The following is a 27,404-nucleotide window of genomic DNA, read 5'->3' on the forward strand; positions in this document are numbered from 1 at the left end:
CGCCCCATGATATACCTGCCTAGCGTCGAACGGGTGAACCACGAATCAATTAATGATATCAAGACGATCGAAATTCATCATAGCTGTTCGATTAATCAGGCAAGGGGAGTGAGGACTGTATTACGCGAAAAGTGACCTAGTTTTTATTTACATCATATTGCTGATTATTAACCAATGATTTTATTCATCGCATAGGTTGGTACACATGAAAATCTATGTAGCAAAATTATTTTTATTGGCCTCATGAAAACAGCCTTGAAGTACAAAGCATGTTTTTTAAATTATTACGCATATAGGTGATTGAGATGAACAGTGTTGGTGAAAACTGCAATGATCTGAAGAAGCAGTACGACATATGCTTTAATTCTTGGTTCTCCGACCAGTTCCTGAAGGGAAACTTAAATGACGACATCTGCGCTCCTCTATTCAAAGTGTATCAAGAATGTGTAAAAGTAAGTTGCTTAAAAAAATTAACCGTCTCCCGCCTGCCTCATAAACCCCACTAGTAAACTACATGCGTAAATTTTGCATACTCGCTATGTTGACTCACTAGGCACTTGGCTGTTGTAGTCAATCTCGAAAAATGTCGTTTCACACAGTAATGGCTTTACAGTCCCTCTTACTCATTGACATTTAAGAAATTCAATCACTACAGAAATGCAATGTGGTTAGCTTTACCAACGGCGGTGTATTAAAGCTGATAGTTCGAAACAACTGCTGGTCCACTCAAGATTATATTCTGGGCTTATGCTACACATTTTTGTCTTTTATTTTGAATTTTGTCCGCCGATGGCAACTCCTGTGATAACTGTTGTAAATTTATTGTTAAACTTTCAAATTTGCGTAATGTGACAGGTACGTTGCTTTATTTTTTACCATCCGCAAACTCTGAATGTGCCAATAATAAGGTTTTATTACAAATAGACTTGTGAGTTTGAGAAATAAGCCCCAGAATGCGCCGGGGCTTACTGTGACTTTATTCTTAAAATTCTTTCAAGCTGTACGAATGACTGACGTAATCTGACATTAGTAGTATTTTACGTTTCTCGTTTAAAATTCCCTGTATATGTACACAATTTTCCACAATGAGAAGTAATCATGTAACCCTCGCTGGGTTGTATCTGTCCAAACTGTCGGATTCCCTTACAGTATTTCCATTCCCATATAGCTCCTGGCACTGGCATATTTCATCGCCTACTTCTCATTGTTCATTCTCTGCCGTCTGCTGTAATACTTCCCCTATATATTTCTTTCATTTATAGTCTTCAGTTAGCCATTGTACATCCGGATAAATACAATTAGTTCCTCTCTTGTAAATATCCTTCGTAAGCTTTTCATTCACTTTTCAGAGATTTTACTTTCTTCTATGTTATTGCTGTTAATAATTGTTTCCTCTGATAGAGAGCCTTTACAATTCATATTCTAGTAACAACATATCTATTTAGTTATCCATTTCTTGCGATTTTGATTTTTAAATATCAAATATCTTCCCCTTGTTCCATTATAAATAATATATTAATAGCAAAATTTTCAATTTAGTCCTCATAATTCATTAAACAAAATACAGGATTGGCAAAAATGAATGAATATTGTTAAATGGGTAGTTTCTGTGATTGGAGTTATTAAGGGGAGGCGGAGGCACCAAGGTGTCTACAATTTAATGTTTCATATGACAGATATCCACTTGAAGTGCTCCACATAGCATCACAAGTTATCGAACCCTGCAGAAAAAGTCTACCACTTCCAAGGTTCAAGTCCAGACCCCCAGGGTAGAAAGGCAGTACACTGGCCCCCATAACAACCAAATGCAATACAAAAATGAGTGTGCTAGCGTAGTGAGTTGTGTGTCTGCAGACAGTAGGGCCCGGGCTCGAAATCACCCGAATATGGACTCTTTTATCTCTACCCGGGCAATTTAATTTATTGAGTACCAGATCTTTATGGGAAACCATAGGAAGAGCAGGGAAAACATTTGGCTCCTTATATTTTGATGGGTGAATTTCACTCACGCTTGATCTTAGTTTAAGGTGAACTCTTCATTTACCATCCATTACTAAAAAGAAAGAAAGAATCGTACTTTTCCACAGATTTTATTATACGGTACAACGCGTTTCACCAACTTGCGGCATCATCAGGTACAAATTTGCAAAACAGATAGAGCAAGCATATATACCCTCAGGACAGAGTGGGGGCGGGGAGGGTTGGAAGGATTTGAGAGGGGTGGGGGCTCGCAGGTGCGTTTATGGATTGTTTTTGACCATTTCCAGGCTAGTTTTTCTGAGAGGAGTGGGGAGGGGTATGGGAACAATTGCTCGTTACAAAGTGTCGTGTTGGGGTTTACTAAGTGCCTTCTAATCTCTAATTGCTCGAGAGCGTCCATTTTTAATCCTTTTGGGAGTGTGTGTAATATCTCTGGGACAAAGTCACTGCTGTGGTTGAATTCTAGTAAATGCTTGGCGAAGAGAGAGTTGTTATTCTGATTTTTGTGACACCTAGCGTGTTCCTTGACTCGTAACTTGATATTCCTGCCGGTCTGACCGACATAAACGCTGTTGCAATCCTCGCATTTCAGTTTATAAATGCCTGATTTGAGAAGGCTATCCTGGGTGTCTTTTCCATTGGCTAGAAGTTTGGAGAGGGTTATGGGTGGGTAGAAGGCTGCTTTGAGTGAGGTGGGTAGGCAGGTGGGTAGCTATGGGTTCCCCACTGTCCCCCTTCCTAGCCGAAGTCTTCCTCAATTCTGTAGAAGAACATCTTTTTAATGCTGACAATCAGCATAACAAAAACGTGGGCTATTGGTTTCGTTACGTTGACGATATACTATACCTATGGACCGGAACCAACCGACAGTTAGACTCCTTCCTTAATTTCCTAAACACTCTTCATCGGAATATCTCCTTCCCCATGGAAAAAGACGTCAACGGCACCATCAACTTCCTCGACTTGACAATCACAATTAGGGATAATAGGCACGAATTTGCAATTTATAGGAAACCCACATATACAGACCATATAATTTCTAATGATTCCACACGCCACTTTTCTCACAAACACGCAGCCCTCCACTCCATGATCCACCGCCTCCTACACATCCCCCTTTCCCCCAAAAACTTCAACATTGAACTCGTGAATATCACTAATATAGCTACCAACAATGGTTTCAACCCCAAACTAGTTGACACATTACTACGGAAAAAATAAAAAGCAATGGCCATAAAAAGCATTTTCGTATCTCAGCCCGCAGTATCTAAAGATTTTAAGTGGTGCTCGATCCCGTTTCTGGGAGATCTTTCATATAGGATTTCCAACTGCCTACCCACCTCACTCAAAGCAGCCTTCTACCCACCCATAACCCTCTCCAAACTTCTAGCCAATGGAAAAGACACCCAGGATAGCCTTCTCAAATCAGGCATTTATAAACTGAAATGCGAGGATTGCAACAGCGTTTATGTCGGTCAGACCGGCAGGAATATCAAGTTACGAGTCAAGGAACACGCTAGGTGTCACAAAAATCAGAATAACAACTCTCTCTTCGCCAAGCATTTACTAGAATTCAACCACAGCAGTGACTTTGTCCCTGAGATATTACACACACTCCCAAAAGGATTAAAAATGGACGCTCCCGAGCAATTAGAGATTAGAAGGCACTTGGTAAACCCCAACACGACACTTTGTAATGAGCAATTGTTCCCATACCCCTCCCCACTCCTCTCCGAGAAATTAGCCTGGAAATGGTCAAAACAATCCATCAACGCACCTGCGAGCCCCCACCCCTCTCAAATCCTTCCAACCCTCCCCGCCCCCACTCTGTCCTGAGGGTATATATGCTTGCTCTGTCTGTTTTGCAAATTTGTACCTGATGATGCCGCAAGTTGGTGAAACGCGTTGTACCGTATAATAAAATCTGTGGAAAAGTACGAGTCATTCTTTCTTTTTAGTAATGGATATTAAATACTTCCACGAAGTGAAGCCTGAACAATAGAATATATTCTTTATTTACCATTCAAACAAGCCTGTGGGTTGATTAATGAGTAAAAGTATGTATGGTAAATTAAAAAGAGAATGGGAAAACATGCAATAAATGTGTAATATTTTGTTTTAACACTTACACCCCACACATGTAAACACTCAAACTACATCTTACATACACTTAAGTATCTTCCATCTTAAGCATCTTACATACCTTAAAGTATACCTAACAGCTTTTCAGTGTTTAACTTTGCTCCAACTTCTAAAGTCAATGTTTTTAATATTTCTAAAGTGACTTCGGTTTCTTACTATTATGATTTCTGATTGTTCGGGGAAAGAATGAGTCTTTGTACCTATCTGTCCTGGAATCTATCTCCCTTAGTTTATCTTTGTGGTCTGATCTACCTTAGTAGTGTGGGGCCATTATAATTCCTTCAGTGTCATAGTTAAACACGTTTGTTCTGAACCTTTCTAAAAGTCTAAGCCTCGCTTGTTGTCTCTGTACTTCAAGTGGTTCCCAGCCTAATTCCCCTTAGAGATCTGTCACACTTGTGTTCTTATCATAACAATTTTTAACGCATCTAGCGGATTTTCTCTGGACTTTATCTAATTCTTTTTGCCAAATTTTCTCCCAATGATCCCAAATACTTGCGGCATATTCCAAATTAGGTCCAACTAGAGCAAAATAACACCTCTCTTTAACTTTCTCATTACATTTCCCCGCCACCCGTTGTATGAAGCCAAGTTTCTTTAAAGCTGATCCGCATATTGTCCTGATATGTGCTCCCCATGAAAGGCGTGGTGTTAGAACAACCCCCAAATATTTAACTTGATTTGCCGTAGTCAATACTGAACCCTCTATTTTGTAGTTTATATCCTGTTCCTCGCTTCCTTTGTTCCAAAATTTCAAAACTGCGCATTTATCTATATTAAGTGTTAATCCCCATTTATTGCACCATTCTTAGATATTATCTAAGTCTCTAGAGAGTAGTTCGCGATCTAGTTGGCTCCTTATTCCCCTGTATGCCACCGTGTCATCAGCAAATAACCTCAGACTGCTACCAACGTGTGTGCTTAAGTCATTAATGTATATTAAGAACAGAAGAGGCCCTATTACACCTCCCTGAGGGACGCCCGACGTTACATCTCTATCCGTTGAGCACAACCCATCAATGACTACTATTTGTTTGCGATTTGACAAGAAGTCTCTAATCCAATTAATAATTTTCTCATTGATTCCATAATATTTAAGTTTATGTAACAGTTTATTGTGTGGGACTTTGTCCAAGGCTTTTTTGAAATCCAGGAATGCTGCATTGACTTGTACGTTGTTTTCTCCCAATCTAAGTATATCATGAATGAAGAGACCAAGTTGTGTTTCGCAAGATCTGATTTTCCTAAATCCGTGCTGGTTGTGGATTAGTATTTTCCTACTATCAAGAAATCTCAACGTTAGTGACAATAATGTGATCCAATATTTTACAAGAGATCGATGTTAAAGAAATGGGTCGGTAATTGGTTGGTTTATCCCTATCGCCGCCTGTATAGATGTGAGTTATATGGGCTAGCTTCTAGTCGCGAGGCACTGAGCCTTCTTCTATCGATTTTAGAAAAACAATATTTAAAAATGGGGCGATGACTTCAGCTAATTCCTTCAATATCCTAGCAGGTATTTCTTCCGGACCAGGTGCCTTGTGTGCTTTGATACTACGGAGCAGATTTACTATTCCCTGCTTGGTCAGTGTAAGATCGCTCATGTGTTCCCCGGGTGGGTGTGGAGGATCGTTTGGTGCGTTTGTGTTTTTATTGTAGACGCTCTGGAAAAAATGGTTTAAAATATTTGCCTCTTTCACGCTATCTGTAATGATTTCTCCATTTTCCGTCGTCAAAGATTGAACAGTTGGACGTTTACCCTGTATTTCCCTAACATTTGACAGGAATAACTTTTGATTTTAGTCAAGATATTTGCTCAGCATTTTAGATTTAAAAGAGTGTAGTGCTCTGCGCATAATACTTTCGTCTAACTACGTCACTTTTTTAGTTGCTGTTTGGATGTATTCATATAAACTATATCGTCACTTTTTAAAGTCTTTTTGAAATTTGACTGTAGCTTTCTTTGCCTTCTTAATGCCAATCTGACTTCCCCGTTGTACCATCTAGGTTCCTTACTGTTGCATTTGAGTTTGGACGGGATGTACGTCTTCATTCCTTCGCGTAAAATATTTAAGAAATAATTCCAAGTGTTCTCTGTATTGGTTGTCTGTGTTTTTGTTTTGTATTCTGGTAATTATATTTTTAAATATTCTCGTAGTCCGTTAAAATTTGCCTTGTTGTATAGGTATATTTTACAATTTTCTTTGTTTATTTTGATGAACTTAGTTTTTAACTCTACAAGAATAGCCTTATGGTCACTGATTCCGTCTATTATTTCAATGTTAGTAATGATTTCGGGCATAGAAGTCGCAAAGATGTCTAGTATGCTTTGGCCCCGTGTTGGTGATTAACAATTTGTTCTAAGGAGTGTTTTGTGAATATATGAAGGAGTTCTTGGCATGAATCTCAGTTTTTGGCAGATTTTCCTACGCAGTACATGTCCCAGTCAATTGGCGGTAGATTTGTGTCACCTGCAATTATAATATTACCGTTGTTATGTCTGCTGCTGAGAGTGGATATTTGTTTGTCGAGCTTGTGTAGGACATCTGTGTTAGAATCTGGGGGTCTATAAAATGAACACACGAATAGGCTTCTGCCGTTGTAGTCCTTAATGTTGCACCAAACGCTTGCTATGTCATCTACGTCGCATTCATATCGTTGGCTACTAAGATGTGACTTCAATGCGGCTCCAAACGAGCCTTCCCCGGTATACACGCGGCACAATACTACATATACTAAATTTAATTGGGACCTTCAACTCTGCCTCGACTCGTTTCACCTCCGACTGCATCTCCTTAAAGGAGTGCAGGATCTCTTCAGATCCACGTTCCGAGGCGTCGTTTGTCCCGACATGAGCCACAATGCGTAGCTTGGAGCAGCCCGTATTACTGACGGCCGCCTTCACCACCAGCGTCGCCTGGGGTACCCCGCCACCTGGTATACACCAGGACGACAAGAATCCAACACCTCCCTCCTGTTGGACTCTGCGGCGCAGCGGATTCATTATACGCCGTACATTGGAACTACCTAATATAACGGTTCCCTCCCTCCCCGACCGCTGATGCCTTACCCTAGGCAGTGCCCTCGGAGTAGGGGTAGGGGCTGCAGGTACGGTGGTACCTGTTGGAGATGGGGATGGTATCTGCCTCCGCAGAGTCCAATCCTCGCCGCAGCGTTACCCTCCCCTTGCCCCGAGAGACGATCCTCCAATCGTCCGACCTACGGACGCGAGACACTCCCTCGTTGAGAGATGGGACACGGGGTAGGTCTCTAATCGCCCAGCCACGTCTTGCATTCTTTTGAGCATTATCACCGTAAACAGCTGTCAACATTTCAGTAATTTCTGGATAACTTTTACCACACTTCACCGAAAAACTTGATGTTGTTTCTTTGCTCCGTGATTTTGCCAATTTCCATTTTCGATAAACATTAAAAACAGGGACAAGAGAAACTGGCATAACATAACTGGCACCAACCGCTCAGCTCGACGATCCGCCGAGCACAGATGGCTGCTCGTTGGGGGTCTCAGGCAACTAGCACTGCTAGTGGGTGGTCCACGGCATGGCCGCCAGATTGTACCAGTTTGCGCACTTATTGCGCAGGCACGTATGCTTACATTTATCCTTGAAGTTCATGTGATCCCATTGAAACTTATTCAAACCACACATCAGGGGAAAATGTTTGCTGATGTTTCACGTTACTTGAGGATTGTTGTCAGCTCAGAGGTGAATATTGTAATAGTGTATTCTGCCACCTTAGGCATGTGTAACATCATCTTTTGTCAGCAGCATCTTAAAATCACCATTATATGCTCCTCTGTCAGCGTAATACGCGTATTTTATTTTGATTTTTCCCTTCCTTTAGAAAGGTGAACTGTTTACAGCTACTGGAGTCTCTTCATTTATTCAATATTGCTAGCTGTAAGAGCTCCATTGATTAAAACATTTTTTTGCCTTGATCTGCGAAAAAGTGTCCCCTAGCATTCTGAGCTTCAAAACAGTTCACCAACAATTCTCCAAGTAGCATGGTGTTGCAATGATAATGATTTTATACTTTTATTGTCTGCGTGTTATCAGTTTCATGAAATTTCACTTGCATTTTTTTATTTGGGCTATTTTTTTGCTTCAACCCCTTGGTTGCACATTGATGATTTTCATGTTCTGGCAAGTGAATGAAGCTTTCCATTACATTAATGGTGTATTTATTCTATGAAGCCACTGAAATGCCAAGGTAAACAGTGAATCTCAATTTTAGTTAAATGCTATGTATTTAAATGTCCAAAATCAAATGTTTTAAGTTAATTATAAATAGAAAATAATATAGACTTGCTTCCATGCCTTTTCTATTTTGTGAGCAATAACCAATCTCAAGGAAAAAGTTGTAAATGCAATAACCTAAGATTATATTTATTTTGATAGATATTTAAAAGACAATGAGATTATTTTTTTTAGTTTTACCATATTGTGATGAATCAAATCCAGCTGACTCTCAGGAATATTCAGTACTCAAGAAAAGTTATCACCAAACCTAACAGTGTTAAATAAGCTTTCAACAACCATAGACTTACCAATGCAGACAATAAATCTCGATAGATCTGGAAAATTATTAGTGAATCAAAGGGTACACATAACTTACCTCAAGATCTTCATTTGCATGGCTCTGCGGGAAATTCTATTTCAGATTACTCTAAATTGGCCTCCATTCTGAATGATTTCTACCAATCCCATAAAAATCCTACAGTTTGTCAGTTCAGCTAATTATTCTCTTATTCCTAACTCAATCAGTTCATTATATCTATTCCCCTCTTCAGCTATGGAGCTGACATCATCAGTAAATTTCCTAACAGATTTATTCCTGAATTAGATGGCATTCCAGGGATAATCATTAAAAGGTCATTAAAGCAATTCAAGATCAGCTGTTATTCTTAATTAATGAATCCCTTAAAATGTAAATTTTCCCAAGCCCTCTTAAATTAGCCAAAATAGTGCCAATATACAAAGGGAAAGGTTGCAAAATGGCAATGAATTCTTATCGATCAATATCCCTGTTTCTCCTTTGGTGGGTGAAACGGCCCCCTGACGCCATCTCTTGGCTGAAAGAATCGGGGCGCTTGGCGACATATTAGACCCACGGATCTCAGGGTAAATTGACTATCCTCGATAGCTCAAGTGGTTAAGAGCATCCGCCCGGCAAGTGGAAAGATCCGGTGTTCGAGTCCCGGTTGAGGAAATATTTTTACTCTTGTGATCCGTTCGATTCCGCCTTCCCCACCTCTATTGTGTTCGTCCTTTATATGTGTTCCTATCCCTTTTCCTTATATCTGTTTCTGTATATATGAGTATATATATATATAATATATAATATTATATATATATATATAATATTATATATATATATATATATATATATATATATATGTATATATATATATAATGTCATCTTGCATGCAAAGGGCTTCTCAGTCTAAGTACAACCACAATTACCATAGTCACCATACAAGGACCTGCACCAGCCATTTGTTAGAACACCCAATACTGCTCATGGGGCCTAAGCAATGGGCTTAAGGTTATTCAATAAACTTTCCCATGAAATCAAATATGAATCAAAATGACCTGTTTTCAGGAAAAAGCGGTTCAACCTATTATAAAATAACATGTTCAATTCTATAAATGAATTTCTGGAATTGTCACTACACATCAATTTTGAATTAACCTAATGATATGTAAATATAGTTGTATATTGGTATGTATTTTTTCTAAAATTTTGAAGTTTATATCTGACTTGTTCTATATTTGTGTGTGTGTGATTATACAACAAATGCCTGACAAATAAATGCATTATTATATGTGTTCAAAGGAATTTTTTCAATATTTAAGTCTTACCTTAAGCTACTCATTAGACATCCTGAATGGTGTACATTACTAAGTTTGTTCTGGGAGAATCATTTGGTCAAACTAATAGCAGAGGTTAACAAAGCTATATTACATATATATATATTTATTTGTATATTATATGTATATAATGTACAAATAACATTTTCCAGAAATTTTTCGTTTCTGAATGCAATTTCCTTTCATTCCACAGACAGCTCTGAAGGACCAAAAAATTGACATTGGAGAAATTGAACGGGATGTCCTTGGCACAGAGAAAGAAAAAGAAATCCCTAAAAATGAAAAACAAGGGAGCTGACAGTTAATGAAAGTGGGCAACAGTTTGGTATCAAGTAGTTGGAGGTGCTTGCCACAAGCATTTCTCAGGATTGTATGCACACCCTCATTTAGTTGTGACTGGAATAGCTACACTCCAAATGCATCTCAGCAACAGTCAACTCATTGGACCAGAAGCACTCATAGGAAGGAAAATGAAGACTCCATTAAAGCTACAGATGTATAGTTTTATGGTACGCCCAAGTTGAAGAATTTTCATGAGTTCAATTTCAAGAATGCAATAGAGCATTCGTATTATTGTTTCGAGAGGAATGTTGAATACATGCCATTATAAATGTCAGCATCTACAGTATGAAGAGCGTTCTTCTCTTTTACAGCCTACCTATTTCTAGCACTTTACCAACAATGGAAACATCCGGCAGAATGGAAAGTTATAATTAGCTTAAATAATTAAGTCAGGCTTTACTGGTTGAAAAGTTACACACACACAAGCTTGCTTTTCCATGGAATATGTATTGTAAATAGTTCAAGATTTCATGCGTGTTTTATGTTGCAACAGTCCAGTACTTAGTATTGAATTGAGTGGAGAAATTATAGTAGAAATTTGTTTTTGTCTTGCATTAACATTCCCAATCGGATGTTCAGCTGCCCCAGTGTGTGTACACTGAAAGCCCCTGTTATCCTGGATTTAGACATTCTAAATTTTGAGCATGCAGTCATCATTGCAAGAACATGAATGTAAACTCTATGAATGTGAGACAGCTCTAGCCAATTAAAGTCAATTTTCCTCTTAATGTTGTCTTTTTATGCAAATGATTTCCAGATAATACAGTCACATTACAGGAGTGGATTCAAAACAAGTAACACAAATTTTCTTTAGTATATAATTTATTTTCAATAATAGCACTTAGCATATGCCCCAGAACACTTAACAATCATGGGACGTTGATGGACTACACATTTAGAAATAGGACGTATACAACTATAAATGCACAATTGTTCACTTTCCAGATGCAAATTTCTGTAAATTTTCTAACAGGTTTACATAGCACTTATGTTCATACTGTGTACTAAACTGGGCTAACTTGTCGGCAAACTCGTTTGAAATCCCTCTTTCTTCAAGCTGACTCATCAGAAGATCATACAGGTACTGCAATGAAGTTAATATATATCACCAGTTAATACATATTATTAAGTATTTGGCCCAAAGACCAAAAATGGACTTGATCAGGATTAAACCCTACAAAATGAACTGAAAACATTCTCACATTGGCAGCAACTTCAAAATGCACAGTGCATTTAAATTCATGGTCAAATTGGAACTCCCAACATTACTCGAACTACGGCATGCGATTTTAAACATGATAATAAAACCCACAATTTAACCAGCAAAACACGCCAATATTGATCAACTTTAATATTCTTCAATATACTCTATTACACTAAATCATTACCGGAAAAAAATTGATTGGACCCAGAGGGTCCAATCAATTGGTTCCAATATTTACAACCATTAAATTGTATTGTAAGTCAACAAACTGCACAGAGTAAATTTCCTAAAAATGTAAGACAAAATGCTTTTAAAAAAGTCATTACCATACCATGGAAGCCTAGTTTAAAGGGCAATTGGTTTGGATTAAATGAGGGTGATGTATCCAGCCAACTCACAAATTTCCATGTGGTATGATTTTCTGGCAATGAGTACTTACAAAGGGAATGAATTTCACATCCCTTAAAGATAAGCTACCCTGAATTATCATTCGGTCGATTACTGTGGATGTTGGTAACCCAAAATATAATGAATTAAGATGATTCATTTCTCGATATGATATTATTTCATTATTTAAACAATGACACATGGTCAAAGGGAGTACTTTAGATTTATTCTGGAAGATGCCAACACAATGATTCCGACTTAAAGGATTCACAAAATAAATTCTGAAGTTATGCATTTATAATAATTAGACGAACAAACCAGCCAAATTCACTACTAAATAGGAAACCTTATCCACAAACAGCTATCAATAAATCATTAACATTATTTCGTTGCTATGATTTAAACTTATCTATTGCCCAGTAATTATTAATTAAACTAAAATTTAAAGGGCAATGAAGGCCACTTCCCGGGGCTGATGAAGAATATGCAACACGCTTACCCCATCAAGAATTTCTCCTGACACAGCGTACACCTTCTCATTCCAGTCTCCTTCAAACATCGTCATTTCGTCGATGCCAAAAATGTCACCTATGAAATTACAACCCAAACATCAAGTTTAAACTCTCTCAATGTTGCCACAAAACTTATAAAATTCGCAACTTGGCACCTTACCATAACCATCATCAGCCTGTTGCTCTTCACCACCATCCATAAAAGAGCATGTAAAGCTTAGAGTTTTACTCCCCTTTTTTATGTCTACCTCAAAATTAGGTTTTGATTTCATTTCTCCCAGCTCCGGCTTGTCCATTTTGGGATCTACCTGGGGTTCCGATGGTTCGGCATCCACGGTATGATTAATATTAAAGCTGATGGTTATGCTATAAAAAATTACACGTTATTAGAAAAATACAAACCCTCTTCTGCACGATAAATATGAGAAAAATTCCGTACGTTTCATCATTCAGTTTTTTTGTTAGATTAACGTCCGATCCGTCGAACTGAACAGTAAACCCTTCAAAATCGGCTGGCTCTTTGGTCATATTAAAAGATTTTCTTTCAGCAGCAATTTCTTCGTTCAAGAATTCGACTAATTCCTTGTCACCTGAAGCAGGGGCAAATTGGTTTTCGAATGAAACTGTAAAATAAATAACACACCCAATACAAAAGTAAAGCACATTATACATTATAATACATACTTTTCGTATGAACTCCATGGATACCACAACCACAAAGCTCACTATGTCTTTTCAATTTCATCTCGGAAGGAATGCCGGTATCAGATCTAAAGGAGCGCATGTGCCATATATTTCTCGCAAATTGCCTTTTACTCAATACTGTACTATTTTTCACGACATTTCGCGCATAAAAAGGCATGTCCTAAGGGATTTAGCACGTTTTTTATCTGAGGAATTCGCGAAGCAACTTTCATCAAACTGTTCATTTTGGTTTTTCAATAATTTCACTGTTCCTACACAAGTTGGCTGAGTAATGAAACCAACTGCCTTTTAGATCACCCAGAGTAACTGAAATAAGTTACATCCAGCAAGCAAACGACGATTCAATCATCAGAGTCATCTCCTGTGTCTTAAACCAACCAACCCTGCGGGACTTCCTAACTGGCCAATGGGAGTAGGATAGCATCTGAGAAAGTAGTTTGAAAATTTGTTTCTGGCGACGTGAAGTTTTAGTAAGGGAATAATCATTAAATTTAGTGTACACTACTGTAATTCCAAACCATAAGTTTGGCTAAATTTAAATGTCTAATTTGAGGAAACATTTTACGAAAACACGATTTCTGAAAGGATATTTTGTTGAAGACAAAGAAAAAAACTGCACGGGAAGTGCAGATATTCTTCTGAATATCAGCACTTGAAATTTAATATTACAGTTCCCGTAAGATTTCGTTTTTCAATTTCTTCAAAAATTTCACGCATTAAATTATGTTGCTCAGATAGCATCATTAGAAAATTACTCTTTGGATAACTTTCATAAACATTTTAATTTCGATGTATGAATTGTTTTGAACAATCATATCTCAACGGATGATCGAATTTTCAACATCCACGATTACACTGCATAGAAGACGTGGATACTTAAGGAAAAAGGTTAAAGAGGCTCCTTCATCGTAGAATTACAAACATTACCTTGTAAAAAATCACCAAAAAATACAAGCAGAATGACGATTCCCTTGGAAAGAGGCTGGCATCAAATAAAAAATTAAATTCTGTCAAAGGAACAAGGACGAATATAATTTATGTTAAACATATTCAGATGCAGAGTTGAAACAAAGATGTAGTGAATAAAAGGAACGGTAACTACGGCCGTATGAATATTATGGGAAGAATCAACCCCAGGGGTACTCTTAAAAATGGGTAAAGGATATGGTGAGGGAAATTAGAGAGGAAAAATAAATAATTAAAATAAAATGATATAGTGGTTAGAACAGAACAAACGATTAAACCAAATTATTATAACAAAAAAGCTCTGGCTAAGATGCTTCTGAGGACCTCCCAAAGTGCGAGTCACAAGACCAACGTCGGAAGGGATTCCTCGGTAGATCTGTTTGAATGAGTGAGAGATATTTGCAAGGGTTAAGGCGTTTACGCGTACTGATTCGCAGACCACTGGCGCAGTGAGAAATATCTCGCAAGCCCTAGGCGTCTGAGTGCCTGAGACTAGCAAGGATCAATGCTATTTAGTACATCTAAGCTAGAGAGTGCGTGACTCATTTTCATTTATTTTATTACGTGAGATTGGTGGGCCGCTAGCATAGGTAGAAATCTCTCGCAAGCCCTGTATGCTGGGTGCTTGATAAGGGCGAGGGCCAATGCTATCTAGTACACCTTAGCCAGAGCTTTTTTGTTATAATAATTTGGTTTCATCGTTTGTTCTGTACTAACCCCTATATCATTTTATTTTAATTACTTATTTATTTTTTCTCTCTAATTTCCCTCACCATATCCATTGCCCATTTTTAAGATTACGGCTGGGGTTGATTCTTCCCGTAAACATAAAGAATTTGGGCGGTAATTAAGCAATATAAAAAGCAAGAAGACAAATATGGTAAAACACAAGGTTCATAGTTGAGAAACATACCGGATGTTTTTCGCGGTTAAAGCAAATTGCGACAATGTAATGGTACCATATTTGGAGAACAGGGGGCAGCGCCTACTCTACCCATGATTTAGCTTCAAGGCTATGCTATAAACTATATACTCACAATCTTCCATCTCGGGCTAAAGTATGGGGCGAGGAGAAGAGTTGGTGCGCATGTTGTAGTTGAAAAGGAGTTCATATTCCGGAGACGATTATTTTTTAAATTTATGGCGATGCCATAATCTCAATTATGACACATTGAAGAGAATTAGCTAACAACAGCCTTGACTCTTCTAGAAAGCGAAAATATCAAATCGACTTAGTTGTTTCGAAGATATCGATCATATCAATCGTGACGACGCCATGTTTGTTGCCGCTTAAAGTTGTCGAAAATGGAGATGGGAGTAGTGGTGAGGCAGTAACTGAGTGCTCAGCTTCATCGTTTTTCAGCATATTTCAAGTATGTATTTATTTCCTAGGGTGCCTGTAAAAGTAGAAAGGTACTTGATCTTAAGAAAAATTAACTCTAGTTTCTATACGGAATTTTGAATAGGATTTGAGATCATGTGTTACGCATGTTCATTGTGACAAGAAATGTATGCTTGTAGTATTGTTGGAGTTGCGTTATTAACTCTATATCTGTATTCCCTGGAATTCCCGAAACAATCTATTTTCTGTCATTAAAAGCAACTTTGGCGATTGAATATTGTGTAGCATGTAAAATTACCGGTGGATACTAGAAAATGTGACTCCTATTAAGGACTTTTCTTGGATAAACAGAACCAAATAGTGAATTTTTAAAGGGAGTGAATAACCCGGCAGCGTAGTAACTTTCTTTGACAATCATTGTTTAATAAGTGGTGTAATTCAACTTTTATATTGGTGCAGGTGTAACATTGCAGTTGTAATCATAACCTCTCATCGACAGTAATAAACGGCACAGCGGAAAAGCTTAAGCGATTGGTAATCCATTAATTAACCGTGGTGTGTTTTTTTTGTGTACTTATTGTATAATATTTTTAGCTTGTACATAACCGTTTTATAAATGGTGCTATGATGCTTATTTTCTGCAAGGATATTAAAGGTGAAGGTCTAATTAATTAACCATAAATTGCAAAGGAATTGAGGATATTGGAATAGTGTAATAGGGCGAAATTATTTTGATAAAATCATGGGATGATACTTACTGAATAACCATGTACAATTGTAAATTCTGATCCATTGCAGTTTAGGTGACAGTGCGAAATAATATTGACTAGTGACTATATGTGGCACAAGCAAGCCCTGTCATCCCCTTTAGCCTGTCACCCATGTCTTTCGTCTTTTCTCTTACGTTGAAAAAGTTGGATTTCCCTTCCGATTCCATTTTCCAAATCCTAACAACACCGTGATGTCCTTTGATATGCATGCATAGTCATACATTTCTGAGGTTTGCGATTTGAAAATTCTGAATTTCTGATTAAATTTTAAATATCTAAAATTTGTGACTGCACTAATATTATTGAAAATACATGTTATGACCAAAAGTATGCCAATGATCGAAATCAAAGGTTTTTTTCATGCACGAAAATTATGCTAATTGTGGATTCAATTTTGATTTTTTTTACTTGTATAAATTAAAATATTTCAAACTCAAAATAAACTTTGCATTTTTAGTCGTGGTATTTGAGCATACATATTTGAAATATTGGTCGCAGTTTTCCAGGGGTAGCGCGTGGAATTACTGACCGATGGTCAAGTTTCCCGGGCAAGTCTCCCTGGGCACCCTCAGCTCCCCCGAAGCTTTGCGATTTTTCGGGTTCTAGATCTTACTGGGAACTGGGCCTCCTTAACACCCTGCTAATATGTGAATTTCACACGTCGTCGGGCTTATTACTGGGTGAACTCGACCGTCATCTACCCAACCGACCTTATGGTTGGTTTTATATTTGAAATAATTACGTAGTAGTGTCCCGACCTGTCAATTCAAAGTTATATTTGTGTACGGAATAATTAATACCAATGCAGTCCGAACTAAAGTTGATAATGTTTGCAGTCGAGGGGCTAAAGTTTAGGGATAACTTCGTTACAAACCATTTGAATCTTATGTTGACAATTGTTTCAAACATTGTTGACTAAGCGGCATTTGTTGCAGAGTTGTTGAATTTGAGGTGAAAATGGTGCTTAAAAGTGATGTGTAGGCTATAGTGTATGTGGATTATCAGTGTTACTCGCACATTAATCAGATGGATGCATTAGTCTATGCACTGGAGATTCCTGTCATTATTAGTATTCATTTCTTGCTGGAATTTGCAGGGGAAACATATCAAACATGGCGATACCGCCATATCTCTTGGGCCCACACTCGTGGGCCACCATGGTGGCACAGCAGCAGCATGCGCAACAATTGGCCGCTGCCGCCCAGGCTCAGGCCCAGGCTCATGCGCAAGCTCAGGCCCAGATGGCACAGGTTGCACACATGCAGCATGCGGCTGTAGCTGCCCAAGCCCAAGCGGTGCATGCCCAAGCTGCAGCAGCGCAGGTGCAGATGGCACACGTGGTGCATGCCCAGGCGCAGGCAGCTCACGCCCATGCTCAAGCTGCACAGCAGCAACAGCAGGTACAACAGCAGCAAGCGCAGGCCCAAGCTTTGAAACAGGGCCATGAGATTTTGACGGAGGAGAAGTTGCAAGAGAAAGGTAATTCTGCAAATCTGTATTAAAATGTTGATATCCTGAAACCTAACTTGTAGAAAACCTGGAACTATGACTATGGCTAGTGACCATAAAATTGCCATAAGTGGTAATGTGTGCCATATAGTGAGTGATTCTTAGTAAAATCCAGGTCAATCCATGCTCCACACTAAAAATTATGGCATTACATATTAATTCATAACTTTTTATACATCCTGTAAAATGGAATTAAAAAAATTAAATTTAGGATCATTCTATTCACAGAAATTATGCGGATATTTCTTATCATGTTAACATTCTTCCTGGCTGACGTTTTAAGATAGTAATATCGTCAAGGTTCCTACAAGTATGTAACATTCTCCACATTGGGTTTCGTGTAATGCAGGAAACTGATTTTGCAATAGGCAATGAGGGAATAAATGCCTGCTTAAAGTCCGTAGGTAGTCTTGTGTTTGAACTTTTTCAACTTAAAAATTAACTGTCAGCCTCTACAAGTACACATTGAAGTTATTTTGTTTGTTATGATTTTTTGCACCATCATTAGTTGTGATCGGGCAGCCTTCTCCAATTTCTACATTAGACTCACACTCTCTGGTACATCCTAATTAATCTGTATCCTGTTCATCTACCATCAATTTTTTTTGAAAATATAAAGGGCGACACAGTATAATAAAATGATTTAAAAACACTGTATAGGATATTTTAATCTACAATGAAGTTTACACTTACACTTACAAGTACAGTGTAAATATTAGTTTTGAACCAATTATTTTTTTTTTTGTAATTCCTGTTCTGGTTGTAGTCTCTGAGAACCAGTGGAAACAAGAAAAATGAAAGACTCAACCGATCCATCACGAATTCCTATGTTCTTGTGGAGTTTTCCTAATGTTTAAAACATGTAATTTAATCATATAATTCCAGACGTGGAAGAATGGTATTCGTCAACCTTTGGACCAAAATCGTCTTAGTACTCCTCTTAACCAAACTCCATGCCTTGAGTAGAGATCACTAAAAGACTGAAAAATACGTGCCCTCGCAAGGTTGCTGGACACACTTGAAAGTATTTTAGTGGGCAATGACGTAGTGATTTGACTTTTCCAAAGTCTACCATATATGGTGGGAACTAAAGCCCAAGGATAGAATGCTTATGCCTGTTAGGAAAGTTTTACGATTGGCATGGGCCTGGCTATGAACTCTCTTCTTCTCTCCTTGAGGTAGAATCCTTAGAATAAGCAAGATGGCATTACCCACCAAAAGTATAAGCAAAAATCCATGAAAGGCATAGTCAGTAAAGGTTACTGAAATTAGTATAATATCTGAAATTTCATGCATGGTTGTTGTCTATCAAAATGTTGTTTCTATAAATAATAGCCCTCTCGCCCACTACTGATTATGAGAGAAATTCTGATAAGGATGGAGTAGTTAATATTCTTTATATATTTATGCTCACATCTGGTGGGCATCATTGTATTATGTCCAGTGCCGGATGTTACAATGAGACTACCCACTGTTCCTTGTCATCTCTGGCTTTGCAGTCAATGATTATTACCACAGGACTAATATTTGTTGCAAAGTAAAATTGTTAGGGGATGTGGAATTCACTGGAGAAGTGGTAATTTCCCCCAAAAATTCAAGGAATTTCAGTGGTTGGGTTGTGGATCGTGTTATGCATCAAATTCAGATGTGTTTGGGATTTGTAGGCCATATGGCTGAGGTTAAATTATAAAGCTGCCAATAATTTTTTTCTTTTAGCATTAAAATGGCAGCAGCTTCAGTCAAAACGATTTTCTGAAAAGAGAAAATTTGGATTTGTGGATGCTCAAAAGGAAGACATGCCCCCTGAGCATATTCGGAAAATTATTCGGGACCATGGTGATATGAGCAGTCGAAAATACAGGCATGACAAACGTGTGTACCTGGGGTAAGTTGAATTGAATGCTAAGTTGATAAAGGTGAAAAAATTTTACGTTGCCAGTGATTAGAAAGAAAGCATTAGTATAACAAATGCATTGATAATGTTCAAAATGAATCTTAATTATTCTAGCATTATACACAACTGCATTTGACAGTATAGAGTAAAAAAATACGCTCTTAAATAAGCACGTGTAAGTTGTAAATGTGTAGCAATGTAAATTAGTTACTCCATTTCCATTTTCAAATAAGGTTACATTTTTATAGAAGGTTCATTATTGTCAAGTCACTTGAAATGTTGAGACCAGGTTGTGATAAAGTTGATGGTGGAAACTGGATGTTAATTTTTCTTTCTGGCATAAACATTCATTGTTAATGATGTTGGAAGGAGCATACAAAGCAGAGAACTTCTTGATGGTGTAGACGTGTAATGCGATCTACGAGGTTGTTAAAATCGATGGTTTTAAGATGAAGTTTGTGGGAACTCATCTTGGAAAAAGAATTGTTAGAGCTGTCAGTGAGTGGTTGAGTGTGCAGTGGAAGGAATGTGGAATTCCAAATTCCTTCAGCTGCAGATTGGATTTGCATACTAGGGCTGCTCTCTCATTTCCTAGACTTCAATCCCTACCCACGCAAGCAGCCTCCTCCTGGATTTTCATTTTCAATTGCCTTGAATTCTTATCCTTCTTGTCCTGCTCCTGGAACCCACACCTCGCCTTCATTCTTGTCTACCCTGTACCCTCTCTTTCCCTGAGTTTTGCAAATGCTGAGTGTAAAATTGCACCAAGTAAAGTTAAGCAAAATGAGTTTCACTACTTGGTATTCATTTCCTGAAAGAACTTTGTACCTGAAGATTTGAACTATTTGCTGAAAGAAATCTTACTACTGGAATTAATGATTTTTGTGAAACCCACATAGTTTTTTTCAATCCTCACTGGCCTGTGTTGAAGTTGAATGATGAATGTCAAGGAAAATATCGTTGTATGCAATCAACATTCTTCATTGCAATTACTTCATGCTCATAATGTAATTTTCATTGGTATGGGAAGTACTGCTATAGTAAAGGAGGTTAAAAAAGTATAATTGCTGGAGGTACGGAAAACTTTGTGTAATTTAATAGTTAATCATTAATAAAATTTTCTATTTCCTTTAAGTGTATCCATGTGTATTTACTTGTTACTGATGTCAGTAAAATAGTTTCAATGTGTTAATGGTATTGTGTGTCAAAAACTTGAAAATTGTGTTCTGTTAACATTGAGCCGTGGGTCGCGGTAGTCCAGTGGGTAGAGTGTTGGGATGCTGACCAGAGGGTCCCGGGTTCGATTCCCGGGCAAGGCACTCTGGGCACCTTCAGCTCCACCCAAGCTAAAGTGATTTTTCGGGTACCAGGTCTTCCTGGGAAACCATAACTGGCACAGGGAAAGGAACTGGCCCCCCTACCCTGATGTGTGAATTTTCACACGCCATATAGGGCTTAGTACTGGGTGATCTCTACCATCACCTACTAAAACAACCTTCGGGTTGATTACTATGTTTTGTGTTAACATTGAGTCTTGCCTTATTTGCCACTTAAAGGCTTTTATTAATTTTTTTAGGGCCTTGAAGTATATGCCTCATGCGGTTATGAAATTGTTGGAGAATATGCCAATGCCATGGGAGCAAATAAGGGATGTAAAAGTCCTCTACCATATTACTGGTGCAATTACATTTGTGAATGAAATCCCGTGGGTCATAGAGCCTGTCTATATTGCTCAGTGGGGGTAAGTTTATATGCATAAATTGTTGTCATGTGTTATATTCTTAGTAATAATGTTTAAAACTATAGCAGTCCCATGTTTTATTAATTTAATTGAAGATACTATGAGGTTCTTTATCAGCATGAATGGAAGCAAACCCCTCAAAAAATGCCATCGTGTTGGGATAACTTCAAATGCGAAACGCTTTCAAAAAAGGAAGTTATGTTGCTGCACCCTTAAAATTGGAAATATTATTCTTTTGAGTATTTTGTGGAGTAACCGTCTAGGCACTATTGGGCAACCAAAAATATGTTCTACATTGCATTATTATAACAGTAAAAATAGAAATGGTGGTAATAATGGCCATGTGTGAATGTTTTTTAACTGAAATTAACTTTATCCATACTAAAAAGAAAGAGAGCAAGAATATATACCCTCAGGACAGAGTGGGGGTGGGGAGGGTTGGAAGGATTTGAGAGGGGTGGGGGCTCGCAGGTGCGTTGATGGATTGTTTTGACCATTTCCAGGCTAATTTCTCGGAGAGGAGTGGGGAGGGGTATGGGAACAATTGCTCGTTACAAAGTGTCGTGTTGGGGTTTACTAAGTGCCTTCTAATCTCTAATTGCTCGAGAGCGTCCATTTTTAATCCTTTTGGGAGTGTGTGTAATATCTCTGGGACAAAGTCACTGCTGTGGTTGAATTCTAGTAAATGCTTGGCGAAGAGAGAGTTGTTATTCTGATTTTTGTGACACCTAGCGTGTTCCTTGACTCGTAACTTGATATTCCTGCCGGTCTGACCGACATAAACGCTGTTGCAATCCTCGCATTTCAGTTTATAAATGCCTGATTTGAGAAGGCTATCCTGGGTGTCTTTTCCATTGGCTAGAAGTTTGGAGAGGGTTATGGGTGGGTAGAAGGCTGCTTTGAGTGAGGTGGGTAGGCAGTTGGAAATCCTATATGAAAGATCTCCCAGAAATGGGATGGAGCACCACTTAAAATCTTTAGATATTGCGGGCTGTGATACGAAAATGCTTTTTATGGCCATTGCTTTTTGTTTTTTCCGTAGTAATGTGTCAACTAGTTTGGGGTTGTAGCCATTGTTTGTAGCTATATTAGTGATAGTCAGGAGTTCAATGTTGAAGTTTTTGGGGGAAAGGGGGATGTGTAGGAGGCGGTGGATCATGGAGTGGAGGGCTGCGTGTTTGTGAGAAAAGTGGCGTGTGGAATCATTAGAAATTATGTGGTCTGTTGAAGAAATTAACTTTCCTTAAAATGATTGCTATAACCAAAACTTGACAATGAAAGGAGAACAAAAGTGCATGAAACTGAAGAAGGGTCTAATGTTGTGTATGGTGTCTAGTTTTTTGTTATGCAAGTGTATAAGTTTATCAGTGTCATCAGTTTTTATCCAAAATCTACCTTAAATGGTATTCTACCATAAAATGTACTAATAATGATATTTCCCCAAATCTGTGGGAGCTAGCTGTGGGAGATTTGTCTACAAAATGTTCTGATGAACATCTCTAAGATGTGCAACACTGCTACAAGACTGAGATCACTTTTTTGGGAGAAAGTAATGTTTTTGTAGTGAGTAAAAGTAGGAAGGTCTAAGAAGTATAGTGGGTGCCCTGAGGTTTCTAATTGTTACCTTGCTTTTAATTGCTCAGCATCATTCTATTCCTTTGAAAACACCTTGTGTGAATGAAATAATGAATGTGATTGCTTGGTGCCGTCCTCTCTTCCCATATCACTGCAATTCCATGTCTGCATATCCCACATTAGGGATTCTCAAATATAAACAATTAGGTCGTGAGTGCTCTGGCCTCCCAAATGCAGTAATGTTATTACTTATCATTCACCCATGAGAAAAAAAATGAGGCAAGAATTTCAATACTCAAGAATCTATTAGCATATCTGGTGAATGAGTGTTTTTATAGTGTAAATGGATATCTATTTCAAACTTAACTTTGTATTAGTTTCCTGTCATAACTGTAATTTGTGCATCTATTTTGGAACATTTTATGATCTATATCCCATTGACATATCCTGAACATGTGCCATGTATTCTCAATACTCTACACTGTGTGTGCTGGACAAATAAATAGATAACTATTTTTATTATGAACTATAACCATTGCATGTTGTGTCTTTCTGTTCCTTTACCGATGAGCTGCAGTTTGTGATGTTTTGAAATTGTTGGAGAAAAAATCTGTATATTTATGTTATGCAAATGGTTTTAAATTGAAATTTAATATCCAATATGGGTGGCTTATTAAACATGTTTAATTAGCCAACCAAATGTTATTAGAACTGGGGAAATTAATAGAAAAATATAAACATTAGTACTCAAGTTGAAATTAATAAAAGCTTTTTGAATGAATGAAAAATAATAGCCCACTTGATTGCTTAGAAAACAATACATGGCCTTGCAAAATTGAAAACATTTTTTCACAGAAATGAATTTGAGCCAATGAGTGCTTTTGTTATGACATTGTCACAAATTAGCAGCTTATCATTGAGCAAATAAAGTAAGTTAATCATGGTCCAAAATATCTACTTGTACCAAAACTAAGTTCATGGTACATGAAAATGTTGCGTAAATTCCTCTCGGGTCCTCCACCGAGTTATATCGGCCGACGTTTGGATGTCCAACTCGGTCATCGTCGTCAGGGCTTCTGCATGCCGTTTGCCTCTTTTTCCCCGTATATATATGGTTTCCCCCCCAATCAGGTGTCATTTGATTGGTCCGTATCAGGGCACCTTCCCATTGGCCACCCGTCGTTCCTGGTTTTGCCCATTACTCTAATGATCGGTTTCCACGCGTTGCTCAGGTAAAAGCCCGAGTCCCTGTTGAAATTATGTTTTTGGGGGCGGATCTCGATGGCCTCCTTAGTGAGCCGGTCCCAGTGTCCGTTGGATTGGCATATAATTTTGGTCCCCTCCCACCTTATCTTATGGTCCTTGGTAAAGCAATGGTCCACCACTGCTGATTTCTCCAGTTGCCCCAGTCTGAGATGCCTCTGATGTTCTTTCAGTCTTTTTTCGATCGTGCGGCTTGTCTCACCCACGTAGACTTCACCGCACTAACAGGGGATCTGGTACACTCCTGGGGTCTTCAGCCCAATGGGGTCCTTAGCTTTGACCAGCTGTGCTCTTAACTTAATTGGTTGTTTGTAGATTGTCCCAATGTCAAATCTCCTTAATATTCGGGAGATTTTTCTGGAGATTGTCGAGACGTATGGCAGAAGGGCCTTGGTGGTGGGTTGGTCGTCGGGTGTTTGGTTAACACGGTTCTCCAAGGACCTTTTAAGGGCGACGGATATTTCACGGTCATTGTAGCCATTCTGCAGGAAACGTCTTCTTTAGATGCCTTATTTCCCCCGGAAAACTTTCTTCTTCGGAAATCCCTTTTGCCCGATGAATAAGGGAAGACAACACGGCACTCAGTTGCGAAGAATGATGGTGGCTGTTGCCGTTGAAATACAGGTCGGTTTGAGTGGGTTTGCAGTAGACGCTGTGACCTGCCCACTGATATCGTGAGGAGCCTACAGCCACCGGCACCAGCTCCCCCCAGAATGTATGGATTGCCAAAAATACATAAAGACGGGACACCCCTATGACTGATTGTGAGCTCCATTGGATCGCCCTAATTTCCAAACCATAACAACCATAATTTTAACAGGGACTCGGGCTTTTACCTGAGCAATGCGTGGAAACCGATCATTAGAGTAATGGGCGAAACCAGGAACAACGGGTGGCCAATGGGAAGGCGCCCCGATACGGACCAATCAAATGACATCTGATTGGGGGGAAACCGTATATGTACGGGAAAAAAGAGGCAAACGGGATTCAGAAGCCCTGACGACGATGACCGAGTTGGACATCGAAGCGTTGGCCGATATGGATGATATAACCCGGTGGAGGATCCGAGAGGAATTTATGATACGTCGGGAAAACACCAAATCTTTTATGAAAATGTTATGTGCTTATGTTTAAAGGTGATTATATTTAATATATAAATTATATATAAAATAATTATCGAAAAGGTAAACCATTCTAAGCATCAGATATTCCTGTCATGTAGCAAACATTTGATGGCCAATTTATTTTTTTTAACTTAGATGAATTTATGACTTGAAACTCTAAATGTGTTTGTATAAAATGGAGTTTCCCAACACTGAAGCAGAATGCCTTAATTAAGGAAAATAATGAATTTCAGGGACACACTTGTGATTAGAAGTTAGATGACTGTTATTGTATGAAGTGGAAGTGGATATAGTTATATCATGCCATTTGATCTCATATTTTACACTCCCTTGAGTTTACAGGCACATGTAGGAATTGTTGTAAATTATAATTATTCAAATTAATGTATTAAACATAGGATTAAAATTTGAACTTTTTTTGTGTTTTGTGGCGAAGTTTTCTCTGTGGCAAAAATATGTTCATTTATACCACCAATTAAGTACAAAAAGGACCGTAGTAAATTTTTTTTAATTTTGTTTAAAATAAATCTTTGGGTGTGTCCATTCAAAGTTCAAAGGACTATATTCCTCAAGCATATACAAACTTTAATAGAATGCATATATGTGATCTGTTATTGTTTTATCTATTTGCTCATGGAGGTACGTGCACATAACATAGAATTGTTTATTATGCATTGCTACTAGTGTGATGATATCAATTTATTTAATGGCTTATTGGGGCGAGTCCCGTCTTCCACCTAACTCCTGTACATTGCATTGAAGATGATTGCAAATACTCGAGCCCCAGGTTGAGTAAAACCCACCTAGGCAGGAATGGGTTAGCAGTTGAAGATGTTCCCGTGCAGCCGGCGTGGCGGGATGAGGTGATATGTCCTTACTCTAAAATTTGAACATTGCAGCACCATGTGGATAATGATGAGGCGTGAGAAACGTGACCGGCGTCACTTCAAAAGGATGCGCTTCCCTCCCTTTGATGACGAGGAACCTCCTCTTGACTACGCTGACAATGTTCTTGATGTTGAACCTCTCGAGGCAATCCAGATTGAACTTGATGCAGAAGAAGACACTGCTGTAGCCAAGTGGTTCTATGATCATAAGCCACTTGTGGGAACCAGGTAATGTCTTAATAACAGGCCTTTCATTAATGAAAATTTTGGACTTGTGGGTTTTTTTACACATGCTAATATGTGAAGAAACTGAGAAAAGGGCAGCATTTCCCTAAAATTCGAAACGTTTTTGTTATATGTTATTGTAACTTGTCAGGTGTTGAATGTTGCTATGCCATGAACTATTGTATAGAACCAGAATGACAAGATTTGAAATGCATACAAGTTGTTGGAACGGTTAGTATCATAAAGTGGGAAGCATTCTGGGTAACTGCACAGGTATAATTTTATTTGTAATAATGAGGCAAAAGCCTAAGGGGCTCAATAGTATTCTTCATATTCTCAGTTTTAATTATACTGGGTAATGAACTTCTCAGTTAAACCAAATTCCACCTGAAAATGTAGGCCTTGTGCGTTGCATTTTGGACTTTTTTTCCATCCTGTAGAATTTGATTTTTTTCGTTTTAATGCCTAGAAAGACATTACTTTTCAACACTTTGGAAGGTGTTCTCTAACTGATAATCTTCTGGGAACTCTCGGTGTTGGAATATTCATCAAATACTTTGCCCAAATTAGGTCAATTGGGAAAAAGAAATTAGCCTCATGGGTTGTGTACAATGTAGGAAACACTTTCAGATTATTCGGGGGACTCTGTGTTTTGAACTGCCACCCTCAGCATCTAAAGAATAATTAGTTCTACTTAAATGCATGCCCTTCCACTAACCTTGTGTGTTTTGTTATAATAACCCATTCTTTCCGTATGACCTCATTAGTGTTCTGTTCATCTGTTTTTAAGTCTCCCTTTCAATCCCTCGTCCCTCTGCGCGGGGGGGAACTACCTGCAACGTTGGGTCGCATTCCCTGCCTTTTACAGTCGCCGCGGGGGGTAGGGTGTTTTGTGGTGAATGTTTATGTGGTAGTGGTGTCTCACATTCTTGCTTGTTGTGTCCT

General features: G+C 38.4%; 3 protein-coding genes across 3 annotated transcripts in view; 2 read left to right on the forward strand and 1 right to left on the reverse strand.

Annotated features, from left to right (window-relative positions):
• Positions 1-8: 8 nt before the first annotated feature.
• On the forward strand, positions 9-11,083 carry LOC139698469 (TP53-regulated inhibitor of apoptosis 1-like). Its single transcript, XM_071597349.1, has 3 exons — positions 9-195; positions 297-452; positions 10,207-11,083. Exons 2-3 carry the CDS (start codon positions 306-308, stop codon positions 10,309-10,311), a joined length of 252 nt encoding a protein of 83 aa, XP_071453450.1. The 5' UTR covers positions 9-195; positions 297-305; the 3' UTR covers positions 10,312-11,083.
• An 87-nt stretch (positions 11,084-11,170) lies between these two features.
• On the reverse strand, positions 11,171-13,430 carry P32 (complement C1q binding protein P32). The gene is made up of 5 exons (XM_071597346.1): positions 13,143-13,430; positions 12,898-13,048; positions 12,619-12,824; positions 12,446-12,534; positions 11,171-11,439 (listed from the first exon to the last, which is right to left on the reverse strand). The coding sequence occupies exons 1-5, from the start codon at positions 13,318-13,320 to the stop codon at positions 11,290-11,292; spliced, it is 774 nt and encodes a 257-aa protein (XP_071453447.1). The 5' UTR covers positions 13,321-13,430; the 3' UTR covers positions 11,171-11,289.
• A 1,765-nt stretch (positions 13,431-15,195) lies between these two features.
• Positions 15,196-27,404, forward strand: part of Prp8 (pre-mRNA processing factor 8) — a 62,021-nt gene continuing 49,812 nt past the window's right edge. Inside the window, exons 1-5 of the mRNA XM_071597344.1 lie at positions 15,196-15,502; positions 17,338-17,720; positions 19,467-19,635; positions 21,221-21,385; positions 26,247-26,462. Coding sequence (XP_071453445.1) covers positions 17,354-17,720; positions 19,467-19,635; positions 21,221-21,385; positions 26,247-26,462 — 917 coding nt within the window. The 5' untranslated portion in view covers positions 15,196-15,502; positions 17,338-17,353. The remainder of the gene's footprint in view (positions 15,503-17,337; positions 17,721-19,466; positions 19,636-21,220; positions 21,386-26,246; positions 26,463-27,404) is intronic.

This window comes from Hetaerina americana, unplaced genomic scaffold, assembly GCF_022747635.1.
Source record: "Hetaerina americana unplaced genomic scaffold, ioHetAmer1.1.p SCAF_86, whole genome shotgun sequence".
NCBI classification, from domain to species: Eukaryota; Metazoa; Arthropoda; class Insecta; order Odonata; family Calopterygidae; genus Hetaerina; species Hetaerina americana.

Excerpts from the sequence above, each read along its gene's own strand:
- LOC139698469 (XM_071597349.1), top strand. The coding sequence starts at position 306 with ATGAACAGTGTTGGTGAAAACTGCAATGATCTGAAGAAGCAGTACGAC. Across the intron at positions 453-10,206 it reads TGTATCAAGAATGTGTAAAA|ACAGCTCTGAAGGACCAAAA; the intron begins GTAAGTTGCTTA and ends TTCATTCCACAG.
- P32 (XM_071597346.1), bottom strand. The coding sequence starts at position 13,320 with ATGCCTTTTTATGCGCGAAATGTCGTGAAAAATAGTACAGTATTGAGT. Across the intron at positions 13,049-13,142 it reads CCATGGAGTTCATACGAAAA|GTGACAAGGAATTAGTCGAA; the intron begins GTATGTATTATA and ends CCCCTGCTTCAG. Across the intron at positions 11,440-12,445 it reads CAGGAGAAATTCTTGATGGG|TACCTGTATGATCTTCTGAT; the intron begins GTAAGCGTGTTG and ends ACTTCATTGCAG.